This window comes from Loa loa (assembly GCF_000183805.2).
Source record: "Loa loa unplaced genomic scaffold supercont3.46, whole genome shotgun sequence".
In the NCBI taxonomy this organism is placed as follows: Eukaryota; Metazoa; Nematoda; class Chromadorea; order Rhabditida; family Onchocercidae; genus Loa; species Loa loa.
The window spans coordinates 159,201-171,814 of record NW_018108226.1 but is presented as its reverse complement, the minus strand read 5'-3'; the positions used below and the strand labels follow the sequence as shown (position 1 = coordinate 171,814).

Below are 12,614 nucleotides of genomic sequence, written 5' to 3'. Positions count from 1 at the left end.
CCAACATTAACCTTTAGTATGGCAATCATTAATTTTCATTCGATCCAGGGGATAAGATTCTTTCCTTTCGCACTTTAGCTCCCAAGAGAGATAGTATCTTTCAATTAAGCAATGAAATTTCTGTACGAAGAAGTGAGGACGAAGTTGAAACAGTCTATTCCACTCATCTAAAGTACGCTCATTAATTCATAAAAGTGCGATTTCATTTTTGCTTAAATGTAAAAAAAAAAGTACTTTCTCCTTCTCGAAGTAGAAGTTCATTAGTTTTCACGTGAAGAAGTTTCGGCTTCGCTAATTTATTTATAGGCATTGCAAGGATCGAAAAAGATAACTTGCTAATGAGCATTGGGAGGAAGGCAAACGTCTTTTTGTTTTCAACGAAACTTACCTATATGTGGCATTTGACCTAGGCGAACATTTCTCATCTTTCCCTATTCAGGTGTGATATTCGGCCTTCCACGCACTCATATTTTAAGGTTTTAATCTCTTGAATAGTATGGATATACGAAACAAAATGAAATATGAGCTATTTATTGGAAAAAACGGAAATCATTAACAACGATTGCTATTATAGCAAAACTTATAGCTTTCGTGGTTTGCACAAAAGGTGTTTATAATGTAAAGGAAGTAAAAACTTATTCGAGAATAATTCTACCAGTTCTTCTTAAATGTAGAAATGATGGAATGATTTTTAGAAAGCATCACGATGTTCTGAAAATTAAAAAAGTTGAAATTTGAAACTGAACAGATTCTTTATTGGTCTGTTTAAAGTTCTGACTAGCAGAAGAAAAAAAAAGCGTGAAGAGTCGGACAATTCTTCTTATCAAATGAAATTTCACTTATTTCCAAGCCTCTGTTCTGCTTAATTTTGCTGATGAACTTTTCAAAAATACACCTGAATAGTTGCGTCACTCTCTGCATTATCAGTTTCATTTCGCCTTGCATCGTTACGTCTGTTTCGTTCTGCAGTAATTTAAACTTTTTGAGATATTTCAGTTCCCTAGACTTTCCGTCGCAAAAAAAAAGCATGGCCGAAAAACAGGAATACAAATTTAAGTGGGACGGAAAAGAAATAAAGCACCGGTAAGTGTTTTTTTCTGCTTATTATAAAAATTAATTCTACTCACAAATATTTTGTGCATGTAGTAACAAGATTGATGCATGAGTCCATTAATTAATTTTTAAGGGTAATTGGAGGCGAATCTGACAAAAAGTTTGAAAATTGGCGCCGTTCTTGTTATAAAATTTTAATTTTAATCACCATCGATTACATTCGTCAAAGTGAGAATCGTTACAATTAGTTTTTTGAACTTTTGAACTCTTTCCTTTAGCTTTTCCCTGATTTTTGGCTGCTGACAGTCAAACTATTCAGTTTTGGAGCATACTTCCTTTTATCAAAAATTTAATATTCCATTTAGAAAAGTAAAAAATCATTCGTTTATTTAGTGAAAATTTTCTCGATGTACCTTATCCATGTTTAATATGTATTTGATAATAGCAGTTGACAAAAGAAGAAATTGTTACTTATTCTTTCAACATGTCTTCTTACTTTTACCCAATACTTCAGGCAAAATTGCTGTCAATTTTACTTACGAACGGTTAATTTCATCATCGGTGTTGTTGATTTAATTAGCAATTAAATTACAGATGGGAAGGTTTCGTGAAATTTGGCAATGCGTCAGCGGTGGAAATGACAGGGAAGAATTTCGATAAGTGGCTGAAAGACGGGGGAGTGATTGATAACAAAAATATTACTACAACAATGACGGGAATCGCTTTCTCCAAAATTACTGGGTAAAGCTTTTTCGTTGATTCTTAAATTTGTACAAACGGCCCACTACATAACATTTGACGACGATGTTTTCTTCAGTTTCGAGTTTTTTTCATTATCTTTTCAAGTTAACTCATCGCACAGAAGAGTGAGATCTGCGATATCATGAGGAAAAAATGTCTTCGATAGGTAATAAATATACCTTCTTCGCGTCACCAAAGGAAAATAAAGAGTAATACATCCATATGTGTAACAAATTTATTTTGGAAAAAATATCAGCTTTGAGTTTTCTAGCGCTCACTGAACACCAATATATTCATAATTAATGGACAGTAGAAATCAGCTGCTGGTTGAAATTACCAGAAACACCGAAGTTCGGTTCGTGTTTTGTGCCAACTTTACGTAAAAGCAATCAGATGGCACCATTACTGTAACAGGAACGGATATTTGTATTTTAAAAATGGGTCGCTTCCTCTAACCTGTTTCTTGAATTTCAGATCCAAAAAAAAGCAAATTTCAACGAGACAAAAGATGTATTAGTAGCAGTTGCGGAAGACCGAGCACGGACAACCAAAAAGGATCCACAAGTAAATTATTTTAAAATTTGGATAGTCCATAATTGCTTCTTTTTACTATATCACTAATTTCCAATGGACAAATTTAATTGCAAATTTGAATTCCTTAGATGAATTGAATGAAGAAATGAGATTCAATTTTTTGAATTTTTTGTCAAACATTGCCATTTCAAAACCAATCATTACTTATTTCGGTTTATTTTCCCAAATTTTTTGTTTCCTTAGTTACCCTCAGCAAGCAATCGATCAGTTGCTTATATCACCAAAGTGCTAAACGAATAAAGTGAATCCTAGTCAAATTTCCGACGTTTCAAAATATTTGATGACACGTCTTTTTAAACTTAGCACATACACTCCATTCCATCTTCAGGAACTCATCTCTTTTAAAATCTTTTCATTTCAGGAAGAATTGGATATCATCACTGAAAAACTGTCAAAACTAGAAGCTCCATCACTTAAAGGTGTTGCTAAAGCGTCTGCCGATGGTGTGTACAATCGTTTAACGGATCATACCAAATATACCGGTTCACATAAGGAACGTTTCGATGCTGAGGGCAAAGGACGTGGAAAACTTGGCAGGGAGGATATCGTCGAGCAAACCGGTTATGTAGCAGCCTATAAAAATAAAGACACCTATGATAAACTCCACAAAAACATTCAGTGACCCGAAGCTTTTCATGAGGAAACGTTTCTTGGGCCTTTTATCAGCAGCTAGCTGATTAGATGATAGCATCTCCCGGTAGGTACTAACTTCGAAAGTGCATACAAGAATTGAATTGAATTCAGGATATAAGAACCTAGACATTGAGGCAGTTTATGATTTTTTTCTTTTGCGGTCAAACGCGCAGCACAAAGAAGAATGCCCAATGGAGCTTGTTATCATATTTGCCTGTCATTACACTCCACTGAGAAGTCTGTACTAATGTTTGAAATACCAAAACGTATTCATTTAGCAATTTGACAAACAATGTTTATAATTTGATCTTATCATAAGATTCTCATGTTCAGGAAAAGCACTTTTGTACAATTCGTTAAATCTATCGTCTAAATAACAAACGAAGACTTCTGTAGTCTGAATGCAGTTTGGTAAATGTAAAACGCTAAGGAAGAGTACTCATTTTTCTGAAAAACGCAGGCCGTTAAATAGGCAAAACTTATTGCAAAAGTTAGTTCTAACCAGAAAATATACCCTCGTTGATTTTGATGTTATTTGATCAGATATTGCAACATTTAACATGAGCAAACAATAATCCTCACAAAAACCATTTCCAGATTTTTAGTAAATTTCTGAATTTTCTGGTCGTATCCTTCCTCTTTCTCATTTGTTTGCTCTTGTTCAAAAGCAAAACTGGTGCCAGAATATTGCAGTTCTTCGTTTGCTACATATTTCTCTCATTATTACTCATATATTGTGTATTATATATCCACCTAGTTTTACAAGAAATCCCAAACTTTCTTCCGAATCAAAACAAAGAACCACTCCCAGTCAATGATTCACGTTTCCATTAGTATTTCGTGTATCATTTGTAACCCTTTGCCTAAAAATTGTTCACGTGAAACTTAGTTCCGTTTATTTTATGATAGGCATTCCTACTTTTAACATATGAAATGGTTAATGGACTCCATGCATGGAAATGCACGAGTTAAATAATCAACAGCCGACAGTATGGAGTATTCACGAACCTCTGCATACATTAGCTATGCACTCCACTTACCTTCGGTAAAACCGCAAAATAAATGATGTGATGTTCATGTCAAGTAGTACACATCTTCGTGGTACATACAATTCTAACGAAGATAGCATTTCAAAAGTACTACTTTAAATCTCCAAAGTTCTTTCAATGAGTGCAAATGTTCTAAATACACAATAGGGAGAGTAATAATATTTATCAAAAAACAGTGCAAAATATAACCAAATTACTGTCCTCAAAAAGAAAACAAGTTATCGTCTGCCACCACCAATACCTTCCTCGGCAACCTCGCGAGCTTTTTTATCTCGAGCACCTTTCAAACGTTTGTCGGCACGGAGTCGTCGTAAATGACAATATACTTCGAATTTCTTCTCCTCCTCAGTCACTGCACGGGCCTTCTCTCGACGAACAACCTGCTTGACAGGAAGGATGACTCCACGCAATTGTGTAGCTAGCTTAAGTTCATCAGCCTGAAAATCAACCTCCTTCTGTGAGCTCGAAACCTAATAAAAATTCAAGAAGTTCCATAAGAGATCCAAGAAGAAAGGAAAAATAAGTGTATGCAGTACTCACATTACTATCTCCTTTTTTGGGCGCGTTTAATTTCTTCGGGAACAATATTAGTTTCGATTTGTATTCCTTTAAACGTTTAACATTTTGCTGAAAATAACGGAATGCTACGGAACTAGGCCAACCGAATAAATTATCTATGTACCACAACTCTATAAAAGATGATTAGTTATTTGAATGCTATACCCAGATGAATTTCAAACTCCTCACAACTGCGCCACATAATGTTAAAGAAAATGTTTAAAACGATCTAAGTTAACATTATTTATCGTCCCTAAGAAAACTATGCGTAAATAATAATCGGCAGAAGGATACCTGTAAGGATTCCAAAGACCGGTTTGTACGCCTGTAATCTACCGCAATACCAATAGTACGAGCCTCTCGTTTTCCGATGCCAGCCGCCTTCAGCTCTTCCAAGGTGAATCCTCGTCCCAGTCTCACCTTTTTGTTATAACGAACACTAGGACAACGTACTGCCGGTCTTAACAAACCCGCAACGGGACGAGGTGCAATCAGTCGACCTTTCTTGTACCGATTACGCCGTCTACGTTCCTTTCGCGCTGGCTGATTAAACCATGTGCGCACACGACTCTGCCAGTCCTTATGAAAATGCGCATTCGGTATCATATTATTCCCTTTAGGAGCCATTTTGCTACCTACAAAAGAAGATTTAACCATGAAAAAGTCGTAAACCGAACTTATGTAAAACTTGCTTCCAAAGTTTTGAAAGCACAAGAAAAGCATTTCAATGGCAGCCCTGGCTCCCTAGTATTTCAATGGCACATAGCTAGCTTGTATTTTTATGCGAACAATAAGTAGGAAATTCGAAATGGCCAAAAAATCAGAATCTTCGACGCATAGTGGGAGAATCATCTCGAAATGAAATTTGTCTCTAACTTTACTGCCACGTTAACTAGGCCAAAAGGTACTCAAATAAAAACTGGGAATCAATGTCGAGTTGTCAATGATCCGTGTCATCTAGATCCCCACTGAATAAAAAAGAACTTCCACCCCTCCATGCGACAACCCCAAAACATAGCTGTAATAGTGCTGCAATAATCATGCTCCCAAATTATAAACTTCGCACAACGGACTGTTCAGTGGGTTCGGGTCCTCACTGATTGATGTTAAATTTGGTATGAAAACGGGACTTACGGAAGTGTTGTTATGCCGGGAATGAAGATTGGGGGATGAGGGAGCTATTGTGGAGGGGAGAGTTCAGACTAAGACCGGACGCAGGAGAGACTTACTTCGATGAAGAGAGGACAAAGATTGATAAGAATTTACATATGCCTTTCAGATTTCTTTTTAATGTTTCCAAAAGTGGGGATAACCGAAAAATAAAACTTCAAGGGAAAGGAACTAGACATTATTCAGATATTCAAGAAAAACTTTGCTGCAGTTGTAGACGATCATTATGTCAACGAAACACTTGCGGAGATGTTTACAAGAAAAAAAGGCATTCGGAGAGGAGAGGTCATCGGTCCGAGAAAAGGAGGAAAGCTCCGAATCGGCGAGTGAAGAAAGAAGATTGGAACCATTTGTATGTAATAGGTTAGTTCCTTATTTCACATATCTAAGAAGGTCAAGAAGGTGAGTGCATTGAATTAAAGGGCGATACCAGATAAACCTATTCAGTAATAACAATATTTTTAATTCCTGTCTGCAGAAAGAAGAAGGTTCGATCGGCATGAAGTGAAAACTTCATATAGCTATGTTTCGTGTCTTTTTATACTCGTCCGTGTTTCTTGAGCGAAATCAGAAGATATATATCCGGTTTTTTATATTTAAATCTTTCATACCTAAATCTTTTCAGTTACTCCTTGTCATTTTTATCTTTTGCAGGTATGAATTCCTTGAAGAATCTGGGGAAGGAGGAGACGAAAGTTCTGGACCAGTTGAAGAAGCACCGGTAGAGAAGAAGTCGGAAAAGAAGGAAAAAAAATGATAAAGAAAAAAGGAAGGGAAGAAAGAAAGTGCACTGTACAGATACAGATAATGATTTAGATATGTTGGATGTCTCTCCGCTAGAAACTCAACTTCCCAAACTTTGTAATATGGTCTTTGAGAGAGATTTATTTAAGGTCTGTATTTATGCATCCTTGACCAGCTGACTGTACTATTTCCATGGAATAATGCTGTCCCAAACTGTTTTTCATGAAAAACTTAACTGATATGCTCAGCAGGGTTGGCATAGTGGAATTGTTTCCCTCAGCATGAAAAAGTTTTCTAATGCGTGTATTTATAGCTAAGTATTCATTGGAGGATTCGTAGTCAAAGAAACTGATACTTCATATAAGCAATAAGGAACAACTAATCAGGAAGTGAATGTAATCCAGAAATTTAACATGGAATTCAAGACCTTATTCACATATAAAAGAAGTCCTGAATTGATGCAGTGAGTGGATGCAATAATTATTCTAGGTTGACAGTAGAATGCTGAATGTGGAGAATGAGTTACGCTCAATTCTGGGTCGAAGAAGCACAGATACCATTCAACGTGGGCGAGTGGTTTTTGGCAAAATAGTGAAAAAGAAACCAACTTGGCCAGAAGTTAAAAATGTTGGTAAGGCTTTTTAATTTAATAAAGGGATATGACTTTCTTTTTAAGATTTTCCTCCAGATTTATCATAATTGCATTAACAGTCCATTCGGATTGGGAAGATTCAAAAATACTTTTGATGTTCAAGAATTAGACATATCTATAGGAATTCCCCAACCTTTATACTAATTCTTACTAATGACTTTTCATCATGGGTGATGACTCATTTTTATACATGAGGTAGCTTTGGCTATATAAAATTTGATGACTAATATAAAACTTGGTATTAGAGCTTGACACATTTAAGCAAAGGTTCTAATTCCTCTATTCTCTTTCCTCTTCTTCAACACAGGATTGTATTATTCATCTATTGTTAAGGTTTATCAATGGTACTAGATCGCACCGAAGGTAATATATTTTGGTTCAGATTTTCGCATCACGCTTATTATCGTGAATTGCAGCAAAGTTTTTGGATAGCATCAGAATCACTCAATCATAATTTCATATCGGTCTGCTTTTGACTTAACACTATCTACAACGACTTTCAAGAATACATCGAATAAAAGTGATACTGTTTAAAGTTTTTGTCATTACCAACAGCATCAGTATTGGATGTTAAAACTGCATCATTATTGAATAGTGAACTTTTTTATATGAACTCAGTAGCCAAAGTACGGTATACATTCTTGGGAATTCGACAGGATCTCAATTTAATAATCGAACCGTTTTCTTATCTTTATGTCTAGTTGTTTGCTAGACACAGTGATTTTAACGGATATGGATTTAGAATATTTTGACACAATGTCCGTACCACTTAGATAGCCTGCTTATTATGGCCGAATTGTTGAGACAGCAAGAAGATTATCAGTTCGCTCGTGATTTAATTGGTAAATTTTTAAAAATTATTACTTGCTAGTTTATTATTGATGGCGACTGGTTCCTGTTATTGTAATTTTTTAATTTCAAACTCATCCTTTTTGGAATCCTTATTGGAACCGTCTGGTCTTTAATGCGACTATATCCTATAATTAATGTACGATAAACTATAACTCTCAGCGTTGATTCCTCTATTAGCTTTTGGTGTCTTATCTATATTTAAAACTTACCATTAGACTCAATATTATTTAAGAAACTGTCCAAAAATTATAAACAGAAGTTTCTCTTAATGCTTCAAGATTTATGCTTGTATATATATATACCTTGTAGAACGTGGACTGTTTTGCTGTGAAAGTGTATTTGCTCCCCGATTTCAACTGAGCAACTTCGATCATCGCATCGACTATGTCCATTTCGAAAATCGAGCATTTTACTTGTTGCTTCATCGACATTTGCGAAACCTTGTAGATCGTCATTGTTTCAAAACAGCCCTCCATGTTGCCAGACTTATATATCGTCTGGATCCTGTCTCAGACCCACTTGCTATAGTGCTTACTATCGATACGATTGCTTTGAAAGCACGAGAGTATAATTATCTAATTCTTCTGTACAATACATTACAAGTAATGAACTTCATGATATTTCCGTAATGTGACTTGCATTTGAAGAATGCTGTAGCTCATGGCATTAGGCCCATTTCCACAATTCAGTACGCTGTGACTGCATGGCATTATCTTACCTGTATGAAATTAGAGCAAGAAATTGCCTTAAAAAAAAATGAAATCTCATGTAATCACTTGACGTTCGATTAGGTGGTCTGAAAAAGTTAATTTTGTTAGTCATCAAATGTTGGGAAAAAAAAAGAAGGTTCTTAAACTGTTGGTAGTATTGTTATAGAGATGATGCGGAATTTTTGAAATTTATTGAAGGTAGAAGTGGCAATAAATAATTTTCAGGCTTCAAAAAACTTGGATAGACTTCCAAACTTCGCATATTCTGTCGCCCTTGCCTATTTTTCTCTATTTTGCGAAAGTGGAAAATCTGAAGATAAGGAACTTGCTGACTTTATGGTATGATTGTGCTGTTTCAGCGTTACTGATTTGAATTCGGAGTTCAAAACCGCTCCATTAATATTTGAGGAAATAGTTCGGCAGTTGTATTTTAATATCTTCTTTCAAAGCCATTGAAGCAGAGCTAGACTTCCATAGGATAAGATCTCTTTGTTTATATTTATGAATTTTAGATTGCCTCGGCTATTCGACATTTCCCAACAGTGCTACTGAAACTTTTGGATGCAATGAATGTACAGCCTGATCCAACAGTAGAAAATAATGAACATATGAGTGCACTAGCTCATGAGAGGTTAATCCCACTTTTTAGGCAGTAATTTTCCACCTAAAATCTTCGTTTGAACTGAACTAATTGACAAATAGTCAACCTTTTTTAATTTTAATTTCTGTTTTCCATGTTTGACCATCAGAGTCATCAGGAGTGGTAATAAATCTCCGTAACAATAAGTCTTTATAAGTTTAAAATACATACTGAGAACAACTCCTGTATTGTATGATACTTTCTAAGTAAGCTCCTTCTGTATTGTATTGGCTCTTTTAAATCAATAGACGAAAGGGTATCCTTTTTGTTTTATATTTTTGTTTTATAGTCTTTATAAGTTTAAAATACATACTGAGAACAACTCCTGTATTGTATGATACTTTCTGAGTAAGCTCCTTCTGTATTATATTGGCTCTTTTAAATAAATAGACGAAAGGGTATCCTTTTTGTGGGTATCATAAGCATTTGTTAGAAATTATTTTAGCTTAGATTAACAAAAATTTTCTTTCAGAGAAAGTGAGGGAATAAAACTGCTCACATCAATATATGTAAAGCTTGCATCGTCGATTTGGTTAGAGGATTCATCGATTCTTTCATGGTTGGAAGGAGTCACATTAGCCACCGTGTCATCATTCGATAACTTTAAAGAAGAGCTTGCAGATTGGGAGAAACTGTAAGTTCTTCTTCATATTTTAGGACTTCTGATTTTATCTCTTGAAATTAAAGCCCGTTTAATTAAAAAAAAGATCAGTTTGAGATACGGAAATATGATCCTTTGCGTTTTATTTTTCTTCGAAACAGTAGAATGAATCTTCTGGACTGCTTTGTCAGTTCACTTTTGAGTGAGGTAGTTGTCAAACCATTCCTTTTATTGCATTCGATAGTTAGTATTGTCGGGGAATCTAATCCGTTGAACTCGTTATTCAGCGATATAGATTTATTCGGGATGTAATATTGTTCTTGTACAATATTACTACTTAGCAACAAGAAAGGTGTAAAATATATATGTATATATTACACGATGAATTGGCAAGCAGTGATGAGTTATAAAAAAGCAAGCAGTATGATCAACTAACAAATTCCTTGTCGTTGCCTTCGATAATAATTTGGCCGTCGGTTAATTGGTGGGCCGTTGAGTTGGGTATGTTACGGGAAATGTATTTAACGGATAGAAAGTAGTTTGCTATCGTAGTTTGTTGTCCAGTGGTGGCGGATATGCGAGGATGTCATTGTTTGCGGCTCAGTCTAGGGAGGAATTTTGTAAGCTCCATCGGGGTTATCATGGAGGTATGGCTACCCTTTGGCATTGCCTATTGTGTAGGTACTGAGACATCTTTGTTTTATGCAGTCCATTGTTAGCTTATATCCTCTTCATTACTTTAATTTTACTTACAAGATTTCATCACCCTGTCTGTTGGATATTGTGGAAATTTCATTTGAACATAGCTTTAATTTCGGTAATCCGACAAGTATGCCAAATACTGCATAATGTGCTGCGTTCTACCCAGCAGGTAGCATCATATTAAAGCAATTTTTTTTTTTGGACATTTAAAACGAATTGAAAAATGACTTCATAATATAATTCCTTTTTTAAACTTTGACCAAGCGAGATTGGTTAATTTAAAGCGTTAGTTTCAAAATTGAATTCTTTTCCATATAAAAAAAAAAGAGTTTTTACTGTTATGATAATACCGTTTTTACAAGAGTCATTTTGCATAGGATAAAAAGTTAAAGGATGCTGGAATAAATATTTACAGTAGAGGAGAATGGTGATACTTTTGGTTCTATATGACATGCAGAAGGAAAATATTATGGGGAAATTTCAATTATTTTTTAACATCATCCTTTTTTTTAAATTAGTTCTTCAGCTTTGGGTTATCTAGAAAAAATTAGAAAATGTACTGTTACTGTAGTAACAAGTTTCGGTATTAAAAATTTCTACTTAATGTGAAGATAATGGTAAGATAAAGCAGAGGAGACACTTGTAAGTTGAGTAAAAATGATGCATGAAATAACTGATTTTGGTAATAAATGGGAGGAAGAGATCAGAATTCTGGATTTCGTGAATTCGGAGCTACCGATGATGTGTAATTCCTACAATAGAAATAATGACAAAAAGAATAAAAAACGTAAGGGTACGAAGTTTTCAATGTGACTGGAAATTTTGAAACTTACTGCAGAAGGAAAACATGTTATGTTGGAATACCGCGGAACATCGAACGACATGCATACTTATGGGAAGTGACGAGAAATGCGGAATGGATCTTATCAGATCCCGCACCACCGTATAATGGACGAATGATGTATACAAGAATAGCGAATATACCACGGCCTGATTCATTCCTCTCAGGATTGCTGCATTCCGTGTGGCCCAATTACGATCAGGTGAATGTTGGCTTAATTAATTCATACAGAAATATTAATGATGACATTGCACATAGATAGAGTATCACAGAGACACCGAGAGCAAATCTGGAAAAAAAATAACTTTGAGTTTGCAGCAACTTATTTCCTTATTAATAACAGTTTGTCTGCAAGTAATTAATGGTACTGATTTTGAAAAGATTCTTTTTGTACTGCCAGGATATTGAGTTAGTACACTCAGTTTGCTATACTTTCGAAAGGTGCAGCAGCATCAATACTAAGTTCTGTTAGATTGAGTTAACCGATTCTCTGATTAAGTAACGTAGACACTGAAAAATGTGAAAAATCAAATATTTAAAAACGAAGGGGGTCGAACATAGGGTCTCGAAACTTTGATTTTGACGTGTTTAATTCGAAGTCTTTTTAATTTTTCTCTATTTCATTTAATAAAAATTCACACACAGTGAGAGTACGATTCATCGCATAATAAAGTCTATTGAAAAGGTGAAACAATAAACAACAGTCTTTCAATTTTACTTTAGGAAATGTCCGATACATCCTCTTAGTTTTAAGACTTTTAGATTCCTAGTGGACTGGCTTACTTGATTGTAGTGTGGAGGACTATATATTGAACTCTACTTTTATAGTATAGTCTTTGCAAAATTTCGATGCCATAAATGACTTTAAATAATATAAATATTATTAAGGATATAGTGTAGAAACGAAACATACTTTGATAACGTAACGCCTTGTGGGTCGTTGAAAATCATAGCATCAGCACCCGTATCATCTGACTCCTTTTTTTCATCTAGAAAAATAAGCAGAAAATTGCTTTTCTATGGTGTTAGTCCTCACGCTGCAAGGACCTTGTCTTGCCATAATGTTTCTACATC

General features: G+C 35.0%; 3 protein-coding genes across 3 annotated transcripts in view; 2 read left to right on the top strand and 1 right to left on the bottom strand.

Annotated features, from left to right (window-relative positions):
* Window positions 1-1,027: 1,027 nt before the first annotated feature.
* LOAG_08454 (p25-alpha family protein) lies at window positions 1,028-3,010 on the top strand (the record flags this gene model as incomplete). The annotated part of the gene is made up of 4 exons (XM_003143986.2): window positions 1,028-1,083; window positions 1,648-1,732; window positions 2,269-2,358; window positions 2,750-3,010. 4 exons carry the CDS (start codon window positions 1,028-1,030, stop codon window positions 3,008-3,010), a joined length of 492 nt encoding a protein of 163 aa, XP_003144034.2.
* A 1,204-nt stretch (window positions 3,011-4,214) lies between these two features.
* On the bottom strand, window positions 4,215-5,578 carry LOAG_08453 (50S ribosomal protein L13e). Its single transcript, XM_003143985.2, has 3 exons — window positions 4,923-5,578; window positions 4,611-4,697; window positions 4,215-4,507 (listed from the first exon to the last, which is right to left on the bottom strand). Exons 1-3 carry the CDS (start codon window positions 5,349-5,351, stop codon window positions 4,289-4,291), a joined length of 735 nt encoding a protein of 244 aa, XP_003144033.2. The 5' UTR covers window positions 5,352-5,578; the 3' UTR covers window positions 4,215-4,288.
* A 446-nt stretch (window positions 5,579-6,024) lies between these two features.
* The window catches only part of LOAG_17163 (Hc38), a gene marked incomplete at both ends in the record, with an annotated part of 8,387 nt that continues 1,797 nt past the window's right edge, over window positions 6,025-12,614 (top strand). The window contains 10 exons of the mRNA XM_020449823.1: window positions 6,025-6,161; window positions 6,453-6,519; window positions 7,032-7,173; window positions 7,528-7,658; window positions 7,937-8,036; window positions 8,356-8,648; window positions 8,982-9,095; window positions 9,269-9,387; window positions 9,869-10,030; window positions 11,538-11,742. Of these exons, the coding sequence (XP_020306594.1) occupies window positions 6,025-6,161; window positions 6,453-6,519; window positions 7,032-7,173; window positions 7,528-7,658; window positions 7,937-8,036; window positions 8,356-8,648; window positions 8,982-9,095; window positions 9,269-9,387; window positions 9,869-10,030; window positions 11,538-11,742 (1,470 nt within the window). The remainder of the gene's footprint in view (window positions 6,162-6,452; window positions 6,520-7,031; window positions 7,174-7,527; window positions 7,659-7,936; window positions 8,037-8,355; window positions 8,649-8,981; window positions 9,096-9,268; window positions 9,388-9,868; window positions 10,031-11,537; window positions 11,743-12,614) is intronic.

What these genes read in the sequence shown, in the direction of transcription:
- LOAG_08453 (XM_003143985.2), bottom strand. Translation starts at nt 5,351, where the DNA reads ATGCTTTTCTTGTGCTTTCAAAACTTTGGAAGCAAGTTTTACATAAGT. An exon ending in GGTCTTTGGAATCCTTACAG is followed by an intron (nt 4,698 to 4,922) that starts GTATCCTTCTGC and finishes CGTTATTTTCAG; the next exon opens with CAAAATGTTAAACGTTTAAA. An exon ending in CCAAAAAAGGAGATAGTAAT is followed by an intron (nt 4,508 to 4,610) that starts GTGAGTACTGCA and finishes GTTGATTTTCAG; the next exon opens with GCTGATGAACTTAAGCTAGC.